Consider the following 17,262-nt stretch of genomic DNA (forward strand, 5'->3'; position numbering starts at 1 on the left):
GGCAATCCCATGGGATTTAGGGCTCTAAGCATCCCCTTAAGTTGTTTTTTTCTTTTTTTTTTTCTTTTTTTTGAGGGCAGGGGGATTTTTCAAAGCTGGATACCTGCCCCAATATGTCCCCCCCTTTTTTTTTTCTCTTCCCAGGCTTTAAAATGAAGCTGCGGTCACAACCAGGCTTCGTTCCAGCTCGGGTGCCAATTAGCACCGGTTCCCTGGGCATCGCTGAATAGGGCAGCAGGGATGCAGGGCAGGATGCCCAGAGCCGCTTCCCCCCCACCCCCACCCCCCCCCCCTCTGAGACCTGCCAAGCTCATCACCCCAGTGAGCCATCGCCCACCCCCCAAGGGGCTCCCCAGACCTGGAAAGGGGCTGATCCGAGTATCCTGCCCCACCGGGATGGAGATGCTCTGGGGGAGGCTTGGGGGGGACACGGTATGGGGGGGGGCGCGGTGGGGAGGTGTTTGGGAGGGCAGTGGGGGGGTTGCTGTAAGGTTTGGGGGGGGGCTGTACGGAGGAGCTTCGAGGGACTGTTTGGGGGGCATTAAGGGGGTGCTACGGGGGGTGGGGGAGATGCTTTGGGGTGATGATAGAGAGAGATGCTATGGGGGGCTTTTGGGGGGGACACTGTGGGCAGATGTTATGAGAAGGTATTTTAGGGGGTTCAGGGGTGCTGTGGTGGACGCTATAGGGATATTTTGGGGGGGTTCAGGGGTGCTGTGGTAGACGCTATAGGGATATTTTGGGGGGTTCAGGGATGCTGTGGTGGATATTTTAGGGGGGTTTAGGGATGCTGTGGTGGACACTATAGGGCTATTTTGGGGGGGGTCAGAGACGCTGTGGTGGACTCTACAAGGCTATTTTGGGGGGCTTCAGGGATGCTCTGGGGGTTGTTTCAGGGATACTCTGCAGGGGGACACAGGGCTGTCACTCTCCCCCCCCCCCCCTCCTTGACTCTCCGGCAGCGGGACGCGAACCCTGGTCTCTGGCACCCTGGCGGGCGGGGGTCGGACGGGCGGCTGCGCGGGGGCGGGGCCAAGGCAAGAAGGCGGGGCTAAGGCCGGGGCCAGCGCGATGGGCGGGGCTAGAGCAGGAGGCGGGCCCACGGGGGGGTGGGGCCAGGGAGGGGCCGGGCGGGCGGAAGTGGCGCGGGGATTCAAAGCGGCGGTTGAGGCGGAAGTGGCGGTTGGTGGGTGCCAGGCGGGGGAGGGCTGGCGGGGCCTCAGGGGCTGGGGGTGCTCAGGGGGTGCTCTAGGATGCCCAAGGGGTAAGGGGGGGGTGTCTGAGGGGTGAGTGGAGCCTCAGGGGAGGCCTGGGGGGTGAGGGAGGCCTCGGGGGGAGCCTTAGGGGAGTGTAGGGGGGGGCTGGGGGGTGAGGGAGGCCTCGGGGAGGGCCTGGGGGATGAAGGAGGCCTCGAGGGGGCCTGGGGGGTGAGGGAGGCCTTGGGGAGGGCTTTGGGAGCGTAGGGGGGGCCTGGGGGGTGAGGGGAGCCGAAGAGGGGGGTTACAGGGGGGATGAGGGGTTATGGTGCTGGTAGGGATGGGGAAATAAGGGTGCAGTGGGGTGGGGGATGCTGGGGGTACTTGTCCACGAAGGATTGGGGGCCCCCAGTCAGTGGTGGGGGGGGGGCTGCAGAGTTACCATGGGCTGCCCTGCGGTTGGGTAACCAGGGGGTGCAGTGGAGTGGGGGGGTGCCCTGTGGCTGAGGGGAGGTGGGCAGGGAGGGCAGGAAACGGGGCCTGGGGCAGGGTGGGGGGCTATGGGTGCAGGGCAGGGTGCCTGGGGGGGCATGCTTACCTCCTCTGCCCCTTCCCCAGGACTGACTCCACCACGGTGCTGGGATGTTGCCACCCCCGAAGGATCGGCCCCGGGGGGCTGGGGAGCAGCTGGGGGGGCGTCGGGCGAGAGCCCCACGGCAGAGCTGGCAGGTGCTGGCGGAGAGGAACCAGTGTGTGGCCCCCGTGGGGGTCTGGGTGGAGAGTGCCCCCCAGCCGGAGCAGAGCCTGGCCTTCGTGAGTGCTGCCGCGGGGGTCCTGGGCACTGTCCGGGCTCATGGGTGTCTCCAGCCCCCCCAGTTATGCCAGTAAACCCCATGGGGGCAATCTGAGCCAAAAATGAGCTTTCTCTCCCTTTGAGGGTGCTAGGAACACTGCTTCTAAAAAGAATTCTTTTTAGTAGGGTCAGAAGTCCCCCTGATCCCCACATAGCCGGGTGTCCTAGTGACACAAGCCCACAGCACCTCTCCAAGTTGATCCCCCTCAGATAAACTGCATTTTTAGGGGGAGAAATGCATCGGTTGTAAACATCAGTTGGGTGGGAAAGCCAGCCAGTGCTCTAATCAGCTGCTGTTTGTTGCTTAATTAGTTGTAATGTGTGCTCTGCGCTTGTAAATTTTAGCTGGACCTATAGATTTTCAACATGTCACTAGAAGCTGCCTTCTGGCGTAGGTAGCACAGCTGAAATTTAGCGGGTTTGTGCCCCGCTGTGTAAGTTTTTCTCACTGTTCCTGGCTGCTTCTTGGTTTCTCAGTGCCAGGTTTGGAGCTCCACACCGTAGCTTTGCATTTGAGGTGTCCGTGCCGTACCCAACCGACCCGTCCCCGCTGTATCAATGCTGTTCTTTGCTTTCCTGTTCATCCGTAAAGGATGTCAGTCAACCAAGATTTTTATTCCATGTTGCTGATTTAGGAAAAAAAAAAAAAAAAGCTGAATGTTTCAGGGTCTGGAGCCAATCTCTGCTGTACCCCATTAGAAACACTTAAGAAAATCTTTATGGATGCTTATCTCGGGGATTTCTGCTTAGAGGGTTATTATAAGAGGACTAAAAGTGCATTAAATATAGGATGATGAGTTCAGTCCCCTGTAATTAATGTCTAAACGTTACAGAAGCTCCTGCCCTTCTGAGATGATTTATTTCTATATTGTAATTTAAATCCTGAAAGGTTGAGACAATATATGGAAATGAATGATCGCCATATTCCGCATAACTTCCATCTCGGCACTGTGAAACTTCTAAGGGAGCTGAACTCTTGCTGACTGCTTCGGGGGCCTCCCCCAGTGGGGGGGCTTTCACGTGCCTTTGGGTGTGGGTGAAGGTGCGGAGGGTTACCGGAGTTTATTTGATATGCTTCTATATGCCAGCAGATCATACTAAGAAAATATATAGATATTAATGCCTCCTGTATCAGAATTACTAATGAGGTTGCCAGCAGGGAGTGGATGTCTGTCAATGGTGCTGTTTGGTGTCACCGTTAACGGGGCAGATCTCTCCCCGTCTCCCTGCTTGCTTTGGCTGCGCTGACCTTGCTTTGCTGCTGGTAACATTTCTGGCAGTCAGCGGGATGTAGGGACCATCCAACCTGGCGTTTACCAAGTTGCTTTTCAGACTCGCCTTTTTCCTCCATCTCTTCAGACTCTTGATTTTTCTTGCTTTAGGCTGTGCTGCAGTGACAGCCCAGAGAGCAATACCGGTTTTCTTTAAACTGTGGTAGTATCAGTAGAACAGCTCGGCATGGCTTTAAGTGGGAACCTTTTAAAAAAAAAAAAAAAAAAGCACACCCCACACACCCCACAAAAAACCCAACCGCCTGATTTTTTGCTTTTAATCTTTTACTTTAGATGGTAAAAATAATTTGGGAAGGGTTAGCCCTTCCCATGCTGTGCTCTGTAAACAGCTTCTTTGACATTCCTCCAGCCTTGCAGACTGTTAATGGGATCAGAGGCTGGTCTGTTCCTTTTGGATCCAGGCACTGAATATTTGAGCATCCTTTCACGGGAGCAGGAGCTGGGAGTTGCTGTATGAGGCTGCCTTCTTTTTTCTTTCTGCGTGCGTTGCAGAGGCTTAAAGGAAGAGGTGTGCGCGCTCCGTGTCTGGCTAGCGAGATTCCATCCGAGCTCGGAGTAATTCGGTAGACGTCGTCCAAATTCAATCCAAGCTTGTAGTAATTCAGTAGACGTCGTCCAAGCTGTTATTGCACAGATTTGGAAACAAAACATTGTTAGGTTTGCTCTGGGTGCTCTTTGCCTGGCTTGTAGACACAGGTGTGGGAAGGGAAGATGGAATACAAGCTGTTATAATGCTGCCATGTAGCAAAAATCATGGAAATCTGCTTTCACCTCTTGCAGGCTTCAGCATTTCAGGTAGAGGAGGAGCTGAAGGAGCAGCAACGGGAGAAGGCAGCCAGCCTGAGACGTTTCCAGGGGGAGGTGAAGCAGCGGGTGAACCAGCAGGTCAGGATGAGAAGAAAGCAGCAGCTGCAGAAGTCCTACGAAGCGGTAAGTAGATCTCTGTCCCTGCCTTGCCAGGAGACTTGGAGGAGAAACTCCTCTGAAACCAACATAAATTGGAAAATAAAAAAAAAATCACTAGACCTCAAGTCAAGGTGTTAATAAGAAAAAAATGAGGAATCTCACGGTCATGGCAGACCCCATGGCCGCAAATGGTGTCCCCTCAGCCGAGGTCAGTGTGACACCTTGGCTCGCTCTGATGCCGAAGGTGCTTTAAGCCCTTTGCCTCCCTGCAGAAAGGTCACTGGCTCTCTTGGGCAGCAGCAGAACAGAGTCCTGGTGCCCTGTGCTGAATTGGAGTTAAAAAATAGCCAGGCCAGAGCTGTGAATGGTGTGGAAGTCTCCTGCTTCTGTTTGAAGTGAAGCAGCTTATTTCTCCTGTCACTTTTCCAGGGCAGTCAGATAGTTCACAAGCAACACCTGCACGCTGCCTCCACGTTCCTGTTTCCCCCGTGGGCTTGTTTTAGATTATCCTGTGAATATATATAAACCTCTCTGCTTTTAAACAACTGCCAGGGAGACTCGCCAGAAGGTGACTGTGGAGCAAGAAGGGAACGCACTGAAATGTCAACTGTTTTGGCCACCTTGGGGTGTTTGGGCTGTTTCCAGGGCTTGGGAGACATGAGTGGGGATGTCCTCCTGTAACTGCTAGCACTGCCCAAACTGAAAGCCCGTGGATGCCTTTGGCTCCTGAGAGCCTGATGGCTTTGTGCCCTTCTCAGCACAGAGAGCAAAAAAGTTTGTCCCAAGAAATGCCACCAAACTGCACTGGCGACTCCTGTGTGGCACTGGTGGTGCCATGCTAGATGATGGGTAGAGATTTGCACGTGGTTTTTAACTGTGAGGTCTGTGTCCCGGCAGGCGGAGAGGGAGAGGTGTGTTGCCATGCAGTACTCCGACTCCGCGCTGCGCTCCATCCCCAGGAAGAACACGTGCCTGTTCCGGCGGCACCCCACGCCTGCCATCGGCGGTCCTGGTGCTCCCACCATGCCAACGCAGGGGCAAGGGGTGCAAAGCGAGCCCTTCCAGCAGCAAGCTGCCAAGGTGAGTGGGTCCCCTCGTGCATTTTTCATCCTTTGTCATTCTGGATGCTCGTGATTTGAAGTGGAGGACAAGCAATATTTTTTCTTTTACAATGCATCCCTAAATATTTTTATTTTTTTTAATACTGAGTGAACATTGCTGACAATTTCACTCTGGTTTACTGAATATTGTTGTACTCCTCCACAGCACTCATCAGAGCATCAAAACGGGTAGTAGATGTTGTCTTGGGGGATGCTGCAGTTGAACTTGCCTCGCTGCCTGTAGGCAGAGCGAATTTTCCCTCCGTGTGCAGGGACTCGTTGCTGTGCAGGCACGTTGTGTCGAAGAGGTGGCACTAGGTGGTGCCACCTCATTGCGGCTTGTCTCCTGCAGACCGGGAGTATGGCACTGCAAAATCTTGGAAAAACCTGCCTGTAAGGACTGTTTTAAGCTTTGCTTTTTTTAATAGTGATGCTTATGCTGCGTTTGGCATTTTATAAAGCACGTGCAGCTGCCTAGGAGCTGGAGTTATTCCAGCTGAATTCCCTTGGGGTGGAGAATCACTTCTGGCTGGACACCAGGCAGGAGGATTGGAAATCTGGGACTTCTGGTATCTCAACAAAGTGTTGTGGGAACTGATGAGCTGTACCCAAGCCCTCTACCTCGACTGAATCAGGAATTCAGTGCGTTGGGGCAGCTTTGAAAGGCACTTTGGGTTGTAGGTTACCTTATACCTCTTTGTGAAGGTAATTGTGTGTTGAGTTGCGTTCCCTTGATAAAGCAGCTTGGTTGAAGCAGGGTACATTAGGAGATCTCTTCTGTGCAGCTAAACTTCTTGGTGTTGCCCTCACGGAGAGCAGCTAGTGACTGCTGCTTTTGTTTTGTCTTTGCCGGCAGCTTAGCAAAACCGTGAAGCAAGTCCGACACAGGCTGGCATCCTGCAAAACCATGCCCCAAGGAGCGGGTCCTCCCGAACTCCCCGGTGGTGTCTGGAGGCGAGAGGTGAGTGGTGGGGTGTCTGGGGTAGGGTGAAAGGAATGATCTTGCAGACTGTTGAAGATCTGGTTCTAATCAGCAAATCCAAAGCATAGTTCTGTGAGTTTCTCCAGCAGGAGTGAAACAAACTGGGCTTTTGTGACCCACCTGATCACCCACAGATTTTGGTGGCCCAGGGGTTCTGCCCCTCTGTTCTTGCTGCCTTTCAGAGAAGGCAGCAGGATAAAGTGGGTGAAAATGTCTCTGTTTGCAAAGACTAAGGAGAGAGAAACTAGGAAACAAGAATTCAAACAAGATTTTTTTGAAGGCTGAGATTGTGATCTGGGTATCTAGGAGGAATGTGATGATCAGCCCTCCCCTTAGGTGCCTTTTTCTTCAACAAACCTCAACAACTCTTTCCCTTACATCAGTCCCTTGTTTTGTGTGGGTGGCAAAGATCTGGAGGGTTTTCCTCACCCAGGGCTGGCTTCTGGTAGAGAATTGTTGGCATGCATCTGCTTTCCTCGAAGCAGCGCATAGGAGCCGTGTAAGGAGGTCAGGCCCAAGTGCCTCACCTTTTGTTCTGTTGAATTTCATCCTGTTTTTGTCACTCCAGTTCTCAAGAGCAGCTTTGTGTCGCAGCTATTATCTTGCTTTCTACGCCAAGACCTTTCTTAAACTGATGTACTTGTCCACCCTGGAGAACACCAGCAGCAACCCAGCCTGGTATTTTGTCTTATTGCCTCCTCCGGAGCCAGTTTCCTGCCCGTCTTGCAATTCTTCATTCCCATCCCTTTCTCGGGTTCATCAAAGGTTGAAGTAGTTCTTGGCTGGCTGTTATCTAGAAAATACTTTTATATAAGGGCTGGTCTGGCTCTTCCTCTGCTTACTGTTGGATTTCTGTTCAAGGAAGTCAGCTTTGCGAACAAGAGTTGCAGAAACACTGTAATTATGGGCTCGAAAACCTCATTAACTATTTCCGACACCAAACGTAACCTTCTGTTTAAGTCCTCAATGCGTTCGGACTGCTCAGCAAGATGGAGTGAGTCATTACTTCACTATTAGCAGCACTAAAGCCTCACATGAATAATACAGCTGCTGCCTGTGCAAGCCAGAGGGTTACAGAAGACAGCAAGCCTGATGCGTGGGAGTCCCGTGGCGAGTCATCCACAGCAGCGAGGAAGAAGGCTGGGAGGGATCCGGGGCCACCCTCCCAGCTGAACCTTACTGCAGCTACAGTTCATCTACACTCTCTTCAAATCTCTGGCGAGGAGGATTTAACAGCTTCCCTTGGCAATTTATTCCGGGAGGAATATATTGATTTATTGCCTTAGTCTGTTTTATTACTCCAAGATAGTAGAAGGGGGGGGGAAAAAAAGCAGCTCTAATATTAATCAGAAATTTTCTCTCTGTACGAAGGTTTGCCACGTTCACAGCTAGGCAGGATGGCAACTTCTTCCCTTCTCTTCAGGTATAGAAGGATGCTGTGTACTTAACCGCCTGGCAATTGCTGCCCTAGCGCCCTGCCCTGCCCTTTGCTTTCATCCTCCCTGAATTTCCTTGTGCTGCCTATTTCAGCTGATTCCTTTGGTTTGAACCCAAACTCAAGCACTTCTGCAACTTCAAATGGCTTGGTGGGGTGGCTAAATGTGATCAAGATGCTGCTTTCTTCCATTGTCCAGGCTGATAATGAAATTAGCGGAGTACTTCTTACTCTGGTTTTGTGCAATGAACTCCTGAGACTGAATCTAGGTAATGTTTTTAATCAGTGTTGTACCTCCTGTATAGTAGTTTTATCTAACAGATATTTCTTTATACAAGTGTCGGATGAGGCCATGGCACAAGCTAAGCTAAAATCGGGATGTCGTCTGCTGCGCTTTGCCTGAGGCCTCTGTCTTCTATTGCAGGAGAAAATCAAACCAGCTAGCCACGACTTGCACTTGACAAATTTATGCTGATTGCTGCTTATCTTGTTTTCTAGCTGCTTACAGGCAGTTTGCAAGGTGGTTTCCTCTTGTTTTTCCAGAAGTCAGGCAGTAAAATTCTGGAGGCTAAAATCTCTTTAGTATTTCCTTTTCCTGCCTGCTTAAAAACTTCAGCTGACTTTTTCTTCCCAGTAATAATCCAAGATTTTTCTTGCTGCTGTTACTAGCTCAGAGCAAGCCTTTGGCTGAACACCAATGCCCAGCAGCATAAAACGCTTGTTCTTGGTGTCCTCTGATAGCTGTCCTTCTTGAGTAGCAAGTCCTTTAGTCTCTCTTACTAAAGCCTGACTTGTTATCTTGATCTCTCTTGTTTTACTTAGAGCTTTGGCCTTTCTGGCATTTGTCTTGTTTTTTTGTGTGTGTCCCCCCCCCCCCCCCCCCCCCCCCCCGTGCTTGTGTTGTCTCTGTGATTCTTTCAGTAATCTGACCCATGCTCTGCTTCCTTCTGCTCGCATGGATCGTGGGTCTGAGAAGAGCTTGGGGCTTAGCCAGGGCTGTCTCGTACTGTGCTGCTTGTCTTTCCACTCTAGCCAGGTAGTTTGCATTTGTTCTCTTTAAAGGAACTGTTGCTTCTCCTTCAGTCCTGTTTTGTGGTTTGTTTTTGTTTTGTGTTTTTTTTTTTTCCATCTTCTTCCCTCTAAAGAGTTGCATTCACTGCCATCAAAACAGTCCATGTTCCCAAAATTATTGCTCTTCCTCTCTCCTAGAGATTTTTTTTCAGGTCAAAAACATCCAAAGAGTCTCTTCCCTGCTTTGCTAAGGAGAGACCTAGATGGTAATCACGTGGAAATGATCTGTCCGGTGTTTCAGATGATCCTGTTCAAGTCTTCAGTTGCTTTGCCTTTAGGGTTTGGTAGACTGCTGTAGGTCCCCAGCATGACGGCACCCAAATTCTTTTCCCTAGCTGATCATTCCCCAAAGGTGGTGGGTTTTTTCCGCAGTTTCGCTTCCTTCTACCTTCAGGGCTTCAGAGCATCCTTACAAAGCAGTAACTGTTCCTCTCTATTCCCTTGTCCTCACCAAAGCAGCTTTTCTGCGTTGTGTTTGTTGTAACAGGGTTGATAGAGTCATTCCTGTGCTTATCCGATAACTTCATGTTCAGGCTGACTCTGGGCTATCCTCGATCCTTCCTGTATTGCAGCAGAGCCATCTCAAGGGATCCCTGGTGTGACCTGCTCTCCTGTTGATCCATCCTCTGCCTTTGTCAACAGTCCTGCTTTTCCTTTCCTAGCGTGCTGAAGGGACGGCAAGGCAGGAAAAAAAAAAAAAAAAATCCTGGCTCCAAGCTTGCTTCTGGCATTTTAATTTTTTAGTTTGTAGGAAACAATCTGCTGCCTCTCAAAATATTGTTAATTGCCACTGGGGAGCCTGCCCACTTACCATCTGAAGGAGTACGCTACGTACTCGAGTGTCACTCCAGAGATCCCACCATCCCCCAACGCCTTGCAGTTGCGAAACAGCGCCTGGAGAGGTCTTTTCCTTGTCTTCCCTCCACCCCACGCACGTCTGTCCCTCTGTTTCTGCAGTTGGTGAGAACGTAATCACGAGCTGCCCTGCTAAATGGAGATTTTCTGGCTCTCGTGCCCTGTGGTGATGCTTGAACACATCGTGCTGCTGCTTGCCAGATCTCAACTCACTCTCCAGAACAAGGAACAAGCGCCCTCGGGTTAAAGCCGCTTCTTACCCGTGTGCAAGGGTGTTGAATTTGCCCTGGGCACCAAAGCAGCCCCATTTGAATTCCCTATTTACACCTTTTTTTTTTTTTTTTTTTTTACACTATTTAAATCTCCTTCTTTCTCCTCCAGAAATCGGAGCCTTGCAAGACAGCCACGGTGCCCGCAGGAGATGAGGGTGAGGAACTGCTTCTGGCGGGACATCACGATCTTCCAGCTGAACTGCAAGACCAGGGGACAGCCCCCCACCAGGCTGAGCAAGACGATGACTTCTACATCAAAATCCAATTTGAAAATGTACGACTCCAGTGGGGCTGGGCCAGTTGGTCTTAAGAGGTTTGAATCGTTGGGGTTTGTATTTATTTCAGCCTGCTGTTGTAGTAGAGCAGTTGCTCCCTCAGGCCTGGTTAACTCTTAAGCCTACTGCCGTCAAAACAGACTCGAGAGCAGCGGCAAAGCTAAGCGAGACTGGCAGCTTCTGTTTCACTGCTTTCATCTTACAGCTGTGGTTTCAAAAGGGTTTTTTTTACTTGTGCCTGCCTCGTGATGCCAGTTGGCCAGGGCTCAGCAGAAATCTGAAACTGAGCGTGTGCAATCGCATCGTAATGGTCACTGAACTCCAGGCTGCGGCCAGCAGGACCTGCAGCTGCCTCTGGTCCAGCTGCCCTGCTTGGAGACAGCAGCAGGGGTGGAAGAGCTGTGGATGGGGCATCATATCAGCTGGAAACCACTTACAAAAGAGCCAGGCGAGAGGTGGGGGGAAAGCTTTTGCGTCGGCGGAAGGAGCTGGCTGTGACAATTCCTGCGCCTCGGGCTGGTGAAACACTTCCCTGAGAGGCAGTGTGAATCCCTCTGCTTGCGCGGCCTGAGCTAATGTATTTATCCAATTCCCCCTTTTGTCTTCAGGCAGACTTTGGTTAATAGTCTGAGGTGTGGAAATGTTTCACCCTGATTACCTGGAGTAGTTAGCAAATACTTGATGGGCTATAAGCAGCCTGTGCCCAGTCCTTCGCCGAGGAACAGAAATACTGGCTTGACAAATATTGAGTGGAGGGAAGAAGGCGGAGATTGATGCTGAGGTTGATGCTGAGGTTTTGGGAGATGGCTGTTGAATTCCCCAGCTGCTGTTGTTGTTTTTATTATTGTTGGTTTCCTGGCACTTCATGGAGTTTGTAATGGAAGTCTGGGGAGGGCAGATGTGAATCGTGTTTAAACTAAACCAGAAGTCTCCTGTAAGGGCACCTTCTTAGAATTGTTTTGACAAAGCTTTGGTGCTCAGGCTCCTGCATGGAGATGTTGCATTGTGTCTCTCCTGTCTATAGCCACTCTACACCCTGAAAAAAGCGCAGCTCACAGGTGGATGTAGGGGGTCATACATAGAGGACTCTCCTCCAGCGAGGAGTGTTTTTGCTGAGGGAAGATGAAACACTTGACTGTGAAGATGCTGATGCTGCTCTCTTACATTATCTTCTAGTTCTGTGATGGATCGGTGAAGGACTCGAGCTCGCCTGAGCCTCCCCAGAGGCTGCACACCCAGTACCAAGCTCCCCCTCGTACTCTGGACTGGTGTAGACCAAGAGGAAACAAAGAAGCAGGTTTGTCCGCTGGGGCCAAGTCCTCTTTGTTTCATCTCCATTTCAGGACTGAAGGGTATTGAGCTTGGGGGATGCTGCTAGCTCGGATAAGAAGCCTCGAGGGCAGCCTTGCTGTACGAGCATCTGCTAGGTTTGCAAGTTCGTCAGCGGTGGTGGTGTGTCTCAGGTCGTGGGGCAGACCCTACCGGGTTCTTTTTTTAAGGTCCATTGTGACTGTAAGTGCAACTGTTAGGCGCTCCTCCTGCAAAATGTGGGATCCGAATAACGCTGAAGGGTTTGAGGGGAGAAACAGGCTTCATTCATTCTGCCTGGCAAAACAAAGGTGTCGCTTTCCTGTAGTTGCATGGGGAGCGAGAAGCTGCCAAAAATGCTTGGGGGAAAAAAATAAAAAGAACAAAACCCACTTTATCTGGTGTGGGTATAAGACTGGGAATATAAAGATTTCTACCATATCAGCACCTAACAGGCATCAGGATGGCAGCATTCAAGCACAGACTGCAGGCCTGGTGGCTGAGCATCTGATTTAACAGTGAGACCTTCCCAGCCTGCGTCCAGGAGAGTTTTGGTTCCTGCTAATCTAGGTGATGGAAAGGTGATGTTTGTCTTGGATGCCTAAAGGAAGTGATTTATTTTGCTGCTTTGTTCTGATGTGAAGAGGAACACTTCCCTCTTGTCACCTTTCTTGCAGCAAGCATAAAACTCAAAAAGGCTTTGAACAAACTGCCTTTTTTTTTTGCCTTTTTTTTTTTTTTGTTGTTCCTTACATGCATTTTCCAACAAGCTGATCCAAAATTGGGTTGTGGTTTCTAGATGGCATGACAGCAGCTGGGGCTCATCAGGCTGCTCCTTCCCCCAGTGGTTCCCTCTGCCCCTTTTATCTCCTTGGCTCTGATCCACCCTGAGATAACTGGTTTTGCAGCACTGTCTTCCACGTGGGGTTTTTTCCATCCAGCTTTCTCCACTTTCAGCCTGGCGGTCTCTTATGCTCCTTTATCTCCAGCTATATGGGGATCTCACTGCTGGGTGAGCTGGACAAACTCAGCCCAAAACCTCTGATGTTGATGAGGAAAAAAACCCCAAACCCCTCAGGCTTTCTGGCATCGCGGAACTCAAGCTAGCTGTGTACCAACTGCAGGTGGGAGGACTTCTGGTGTGGGCTTTAGCCAGGAGGTTTCCCTCTCCTTGCTGCATCCATGGGGTTAAGCCAAAGCCCAGATATCAAACCTCTTCATGTGGTCAGTACCCTGCAGGGCTCTTGGGTTTGTCTCAGCAGTGAGTTTGCTGCCTCTGTGGTTGTCCTGCATGTCGTGGGTCCAGCTCGGTGCTGTACATTTACTTTTTTTGGAGATACAGGCTTCCAGTGAACTGCGGAGGGACCGCCAGCCCCCAGGTGGATCAGAATTCTTGGACTGTAGCTTGTAGTGCTCTGAAGTGGGTTGAAGTGGGAACCAGCTCCTTTACCCCCAGGAAGGGGAGAGTTTAGGGATTTGTCGGGGTGGCAGAGCTTCCATCCACAGGAAGGTTCAGTCAAGGGATGCCAGTTACAATGCTTTTCGGTGCTCTTGGTCCTCCTCTCCTAGCTAACTGCTGTCTCTCCAGCTTCTCTGTTCAGTGGCCATGTGCACTAGGAGATGTTTGAGGATCACTTGGGGAAGAATCAAGGTTTCTATTCTGATGGATATGCACTCCAGAAATCGAGCCGAGTGCTGATCCCACTCGATTGCTGATCCCAGACGACCTTCTCAAAGGTGCCTCTTCTTCCCTGCAGCGTCAGAACGAGTACCTGAGGTACAGGCGCCTCTTCATGAATATCGAGCGAGAGAGCAAGTGAAGGAACAGCAGAGGCAGAAAGAGAGGCAGAAGAGAATCGCCAGGTGAGTACATGCCAACCTTTTGGTATCACCTCCTTCATCGCAGGCAGGACCCTTCTGAAGGCTGGAAAGGTCTGGTGTGAACCAGGCAATGGTATTTCGGAAAGCACTTCTGCAGCCCAAATGCAGATGCTTTGAGAAGACTGTCCAGCTTGGTATGAAAAAAACCCCACCCAACCCCCATTTTAATGGGTTTAATGGATTAAAAAGGCCACCTGACAACTGTTTAAAAATCAGGGAGTGTGTTGAAAGAAGTTCTGCGATATGGAATGCCAGTTGTAAAGCCGGACTTACCTCTTGGTTTTATTTTCGTGCCCAATCTGTTGACCTTGGAGTGGGGTTCATTCAACCAGCCTCCTGATCAAGACCCTTGGGCTGTGGTGAGTCCTTCAGAGGTCCTTGGCCCCTTCTCTGTCTGCTCTCTGAGGCCCCATGCAGCTTTGGATAGGAGTTGGGAGCTGAAACATCGGACTGGGAGAGTCACAGCTCGCAAACCGTGACTCCTGGGAGGCGATCCCCAGACCCTGTGCCGCAGTCCCTGTATAGAAACCGCGGGATGAGGTCATGTCATTGTTGTTAAACAGACTTATCTCGGGGGGTTTTAATATCGGACCTTCACCCTCACGGCTATGAACATATAGTGTAATAAATAAGATTTCCAGGACTTGGTTTAGTGGTTTAGTCATCTTTTTCCTTGGAAGGGGTTTGTTAAGGAGGCGCTCTGCAGATTCACACCCAAAGAGGAAAGATGCTCTAATTTTTTTTTTTTTTTTCCTCTGGCTGCTCTGAAATAAAATAATGTAGCCTTGACCATCTTGGTCTCTAATGCTGGCTCTGCAGCAGGCAGCCCTTGTTGGGAGCAGGACAGGCACGAGGGCAGGATTTTCACAATCGCTTTTCAGAGACAAATGACCAGTCTGAAGAAATGCTCCTCCAGCCGCATTCCTGGTGTTTAAATTGGCACTTGGGAGCTTCAGAGACCTTTTCTTGCCCTGCTAGAGCTGGTGAGACATCAGGGACTTCCTAGTTAGCATGATATCTTCTTATTTCCCCCTCCCCCCCCAGTTGTAGAGGAGCTGCAAGCTGCTCGGAGTGTATGCAGAAAAGAGCTGGTTTTGTAATTACTTAGTGTAAAGCCTTAAGTTGGCCTTGGCCTTAGTTTCTATAGCAGAAGATTTATGGTGCTGTAGTTAAGGCTCTATTACCACTTCATTTAAAAAACATTTTGGAGTTTATAACTTGACTAGAGAAGCTTGGCTTCAGCACTTTCCTTCTGGATGTAAAGATTTGACCCCCCAAATGGAGTAACATCCAAAATGTCTCGTTCGGTTATGCTTTCTTCCCCTGGCTTCTACCCAGCCTTGATTTATTTTATTTTTTTTTAAATGCCTTTTGGCAGTGATCAGCCTGTAACATGTTATTGCATTTGGTACTCATCAGAGGGAATAAAATGGCAGATGCTTCAGTTTAAAGTCTCCGTGCTTTGTAATTGCTGCTTGTCAAGGGAATGTGCTTTGCGTTTGGTGCAACTTACACAACCCAGATTCCACTGAAAGGGCTGGAGTGCCGTGTAGGTGCAAGGGAGACTGAGGGAACAGAGGAAGATTTCGTTAAAAAATGCCTCTTAAAGCCTATTTTGGACTAGATGTGGGATCCCTGGAGCTTCTCTGCTGTACTCTGCACTCTTCTACAGCCCTGGGCTTCTCCCTTATCCTGGAAGCTGCAAGAACAGCTTATGGTAGGATGAAAGCTGCCCCGTGATCAGAAGAAATCAAAAACGGCGAAGCTGAACTTCTGGTCCTTTCTGGTAGATATTAAAGAGCCCAGACGCAGCTCTTGGTTTTGGAAGGGCAGAAGAGCAGCTCTTTTGGGGAACTGCAGGTGGCACTTAACAGGAGCACGTGTGAATGTGCTGTGGGAAGGGAGCTGGAAGGAGAAGTCCGTGGTGGTGAGAAAACATGCAGGCAGGAGGAGGTTAAGGGCAGGAGAGCATTCATAGGCTGGTATTTCCGTATGGGGGAAAGACAGGAGGCTCAGAAAGCACTTTTGACCATTTTACGTTTAAAGCTGTTCAAAAGTCAATGCTGTAATTAATGCAGAGTTACTTTTGCCTGCCGTGGGTAGTTTGGGCAAAAGCAGCAGCAGCGGCATAGAGATGCCCTTGCTCCAGTCCTACAACCAGGGGCTGGCGGGGGATGGAGGCTGGGATGGGGAAGCTCCTTCTCTAAGCGTCTGTGTGCCTACAGGATTAAGAGCAAGAAGGAACGCCAGCGCCGGGCGGAAGAGAAGAGGATGCAGGAGATGGCTGAGCAGCTCGAACCCTCCCCCCGAGAGGGAGCCTGTGAGACCCTGTCCCAGCTTAAACTGGAGGAGAGGAGGCTGAAGAAGCTTAAGGAAAACCAGCAGCGGAAAAAAGAGTACATGAGGTATGGCCAGATCCCCGCGCAGAGCCGGGTGTTACTGGCAAAGGTGAATGTTTTATCCCTTGCAGGTACATCGAAGCTCTAAGAGCCCAGATGAGGGAGAAGATAAAACTATATAACATTGACTTGCCGCCGCTGTGCTCCTGCGGGTCTGATTTCTGGGACTCCCACCCGGATACCTGCGCCAACAACTGTGTCTTCTACAAAAACCACAAAGGTAGGAGCTCCTGCTTCGGGAGGGGGAGCGCCTAGACCTGGATCCCTGATTATACAGGGAGAAATCAAACCTGGCTAGATGTTTCCAAGGTCCTGGGCCGCTGTGTAGAGATGCTCTTAGGAACGTACTCCGGAGAGGGCAAGTCAGAGGCTTTGCTGCTCATTTTGAAGCTGAACTGTTGCTCTCCCCATCAGTGGCATCCCCAGCAGAGCACCAGCCTCCAGAGTGCATTAAATAGCGCTGCTGTAGTACGTGTGTGTGTTGGTAGGGGGGCACAGAAAACCTGATTGCCTTAAAACACCAAATCCTCTGCTGGGAGGATGCACGAAGGTGGAAATTGCCTTTGTGGGGTGACAGACTGCTGTGATCTTGAGGACAGCTTGGAAAAATGCCTGGCTGAGTAACCGGGAGTCATCTTCTATGGGAGAGGAAAAAAAAAAAAAGAAATTGGGGCTTTATAAAAAAAAATAAATCCTTGTCTTTCCTGCTTCGGCTTGCATACCGCTTGTACTCGGGAGCACACGAACAAGCATGCGGAAAACTAGAGCCGTGTTGATTTATCTTAGAAACCAGTTCTTCTCTCTCTGCTTTATGGTGAGAGGCTGAAGCCAAGCCCTGTTTCAGGCTGTAAGCGAAACTCTCATCTCCTAACGCTGCTCCTGTGTCCCGTCCCTCAGCCTACAGCCGCGCTCTGCAGTCCGTCATCGCCTCCTGCGACCCGGCGGCCGGCCGGCCCTCGGCCAGGCTGTCGCTCCGAGACTTGGCCACCCTCTACGCTCGCTCGGGGAAGCACCTGTGACGAGGGCAGCTGCGTGTGTCGTGTCCCCATCATGTCCCCCGCTCCCTGTGTTTCGGTGACCACTGCAAGTGGAGAGCAGGGCTGTGCCCTGTGCCGCCTGCTCCTGCCTGTCCCTCTGCTCCGGCTGCACCTCTCCCGGCTGGTGCCGGAGCAGATTGCTGGTTTATAGGCAGGCACTTGGCATTTTGGCGTTCAGCTGCAGAATAAACTGTTTTCAAGGGTTGTTTGTCTCATTTGGAGTGTGAAATGATGAGAAACAAGGCGCCTGGGGTCAATATCTCTTATGGTTAGAAACACTCCTGCTTTTCCTTTTCCTTCCCACTCCTGCAGTTCCTGCCTCTTGGGTCACGGTCCAGAGCCAGGTGTTTATTGCTCCTCTGCTTTTTTCCGGGTGAGGACCTCTGCTCCAGTACCATCC

At 50.8% G+C, this 17,262-nt stretch overlaps 1 protein-coding gene across 3 annotated transcripts; it reads left to right on the top strand.

Annotated features, from left to right (window-relative positions):
- Positions 1-1,131: 1,131 nt before the first annotated feature.
- CCDC15 (coiled-coil domain containing 15) lies at positions 1,132-17,077 on the top strand. Of its 3 annotated transcripts, none has more exons than XM_055819389.1 (11): positions 1,132-1,186; positions 1,815-2,009; positions 4,122-4,271; positions 5,145-5,327; positions 6,204-6,308; positions 10,072-10,236; positions 11,414-11,534; positions 13,303-13,408; positions 15,652-15,831; positions 15,897-16,045; positions 16,670-17,077. In XM_055819389.1, exons 2-11 carry the CDS (start codon positions 1,839-1,841, stop codon positions 17,011-17,013), a joined length of 1,674 nt encoding a protein of 557 aa, XP_055675364.1. In that variant the 5' UTR covers positions 1,132-1,186; positions 1,815-1,838; the 3' UTR covers positions 17,014-17,077. The 3 variants fall into 3 exon arrangements, with proteins under 3 accessions (XP_055675364.1, XP_055675366.1, XP_055675365.1); XM_055819391.1 differs by having other exon boundaries at positions 16,723-16,966; XM_055819390.1 differs by lacking the exon at positions 1,132-1,186 and adding an exon at positions 1,227-1,264.
- Positions 17,078-17,262: the final 185 nt, after the last annotated feature.

This window comes from Falco peregrinus, chromosome 15 (assembly GCF_023634155.1).
Source record: "Falco peregrinus isolate bFalPer1 chromosome 15, bFalPer1.pri, whole genome shotgun sequence".
NCBI lineage: Eukaryota > Metazoa > Chordata > Aves > Falconiformes > Falconidae > Falco > Falco peregrinus.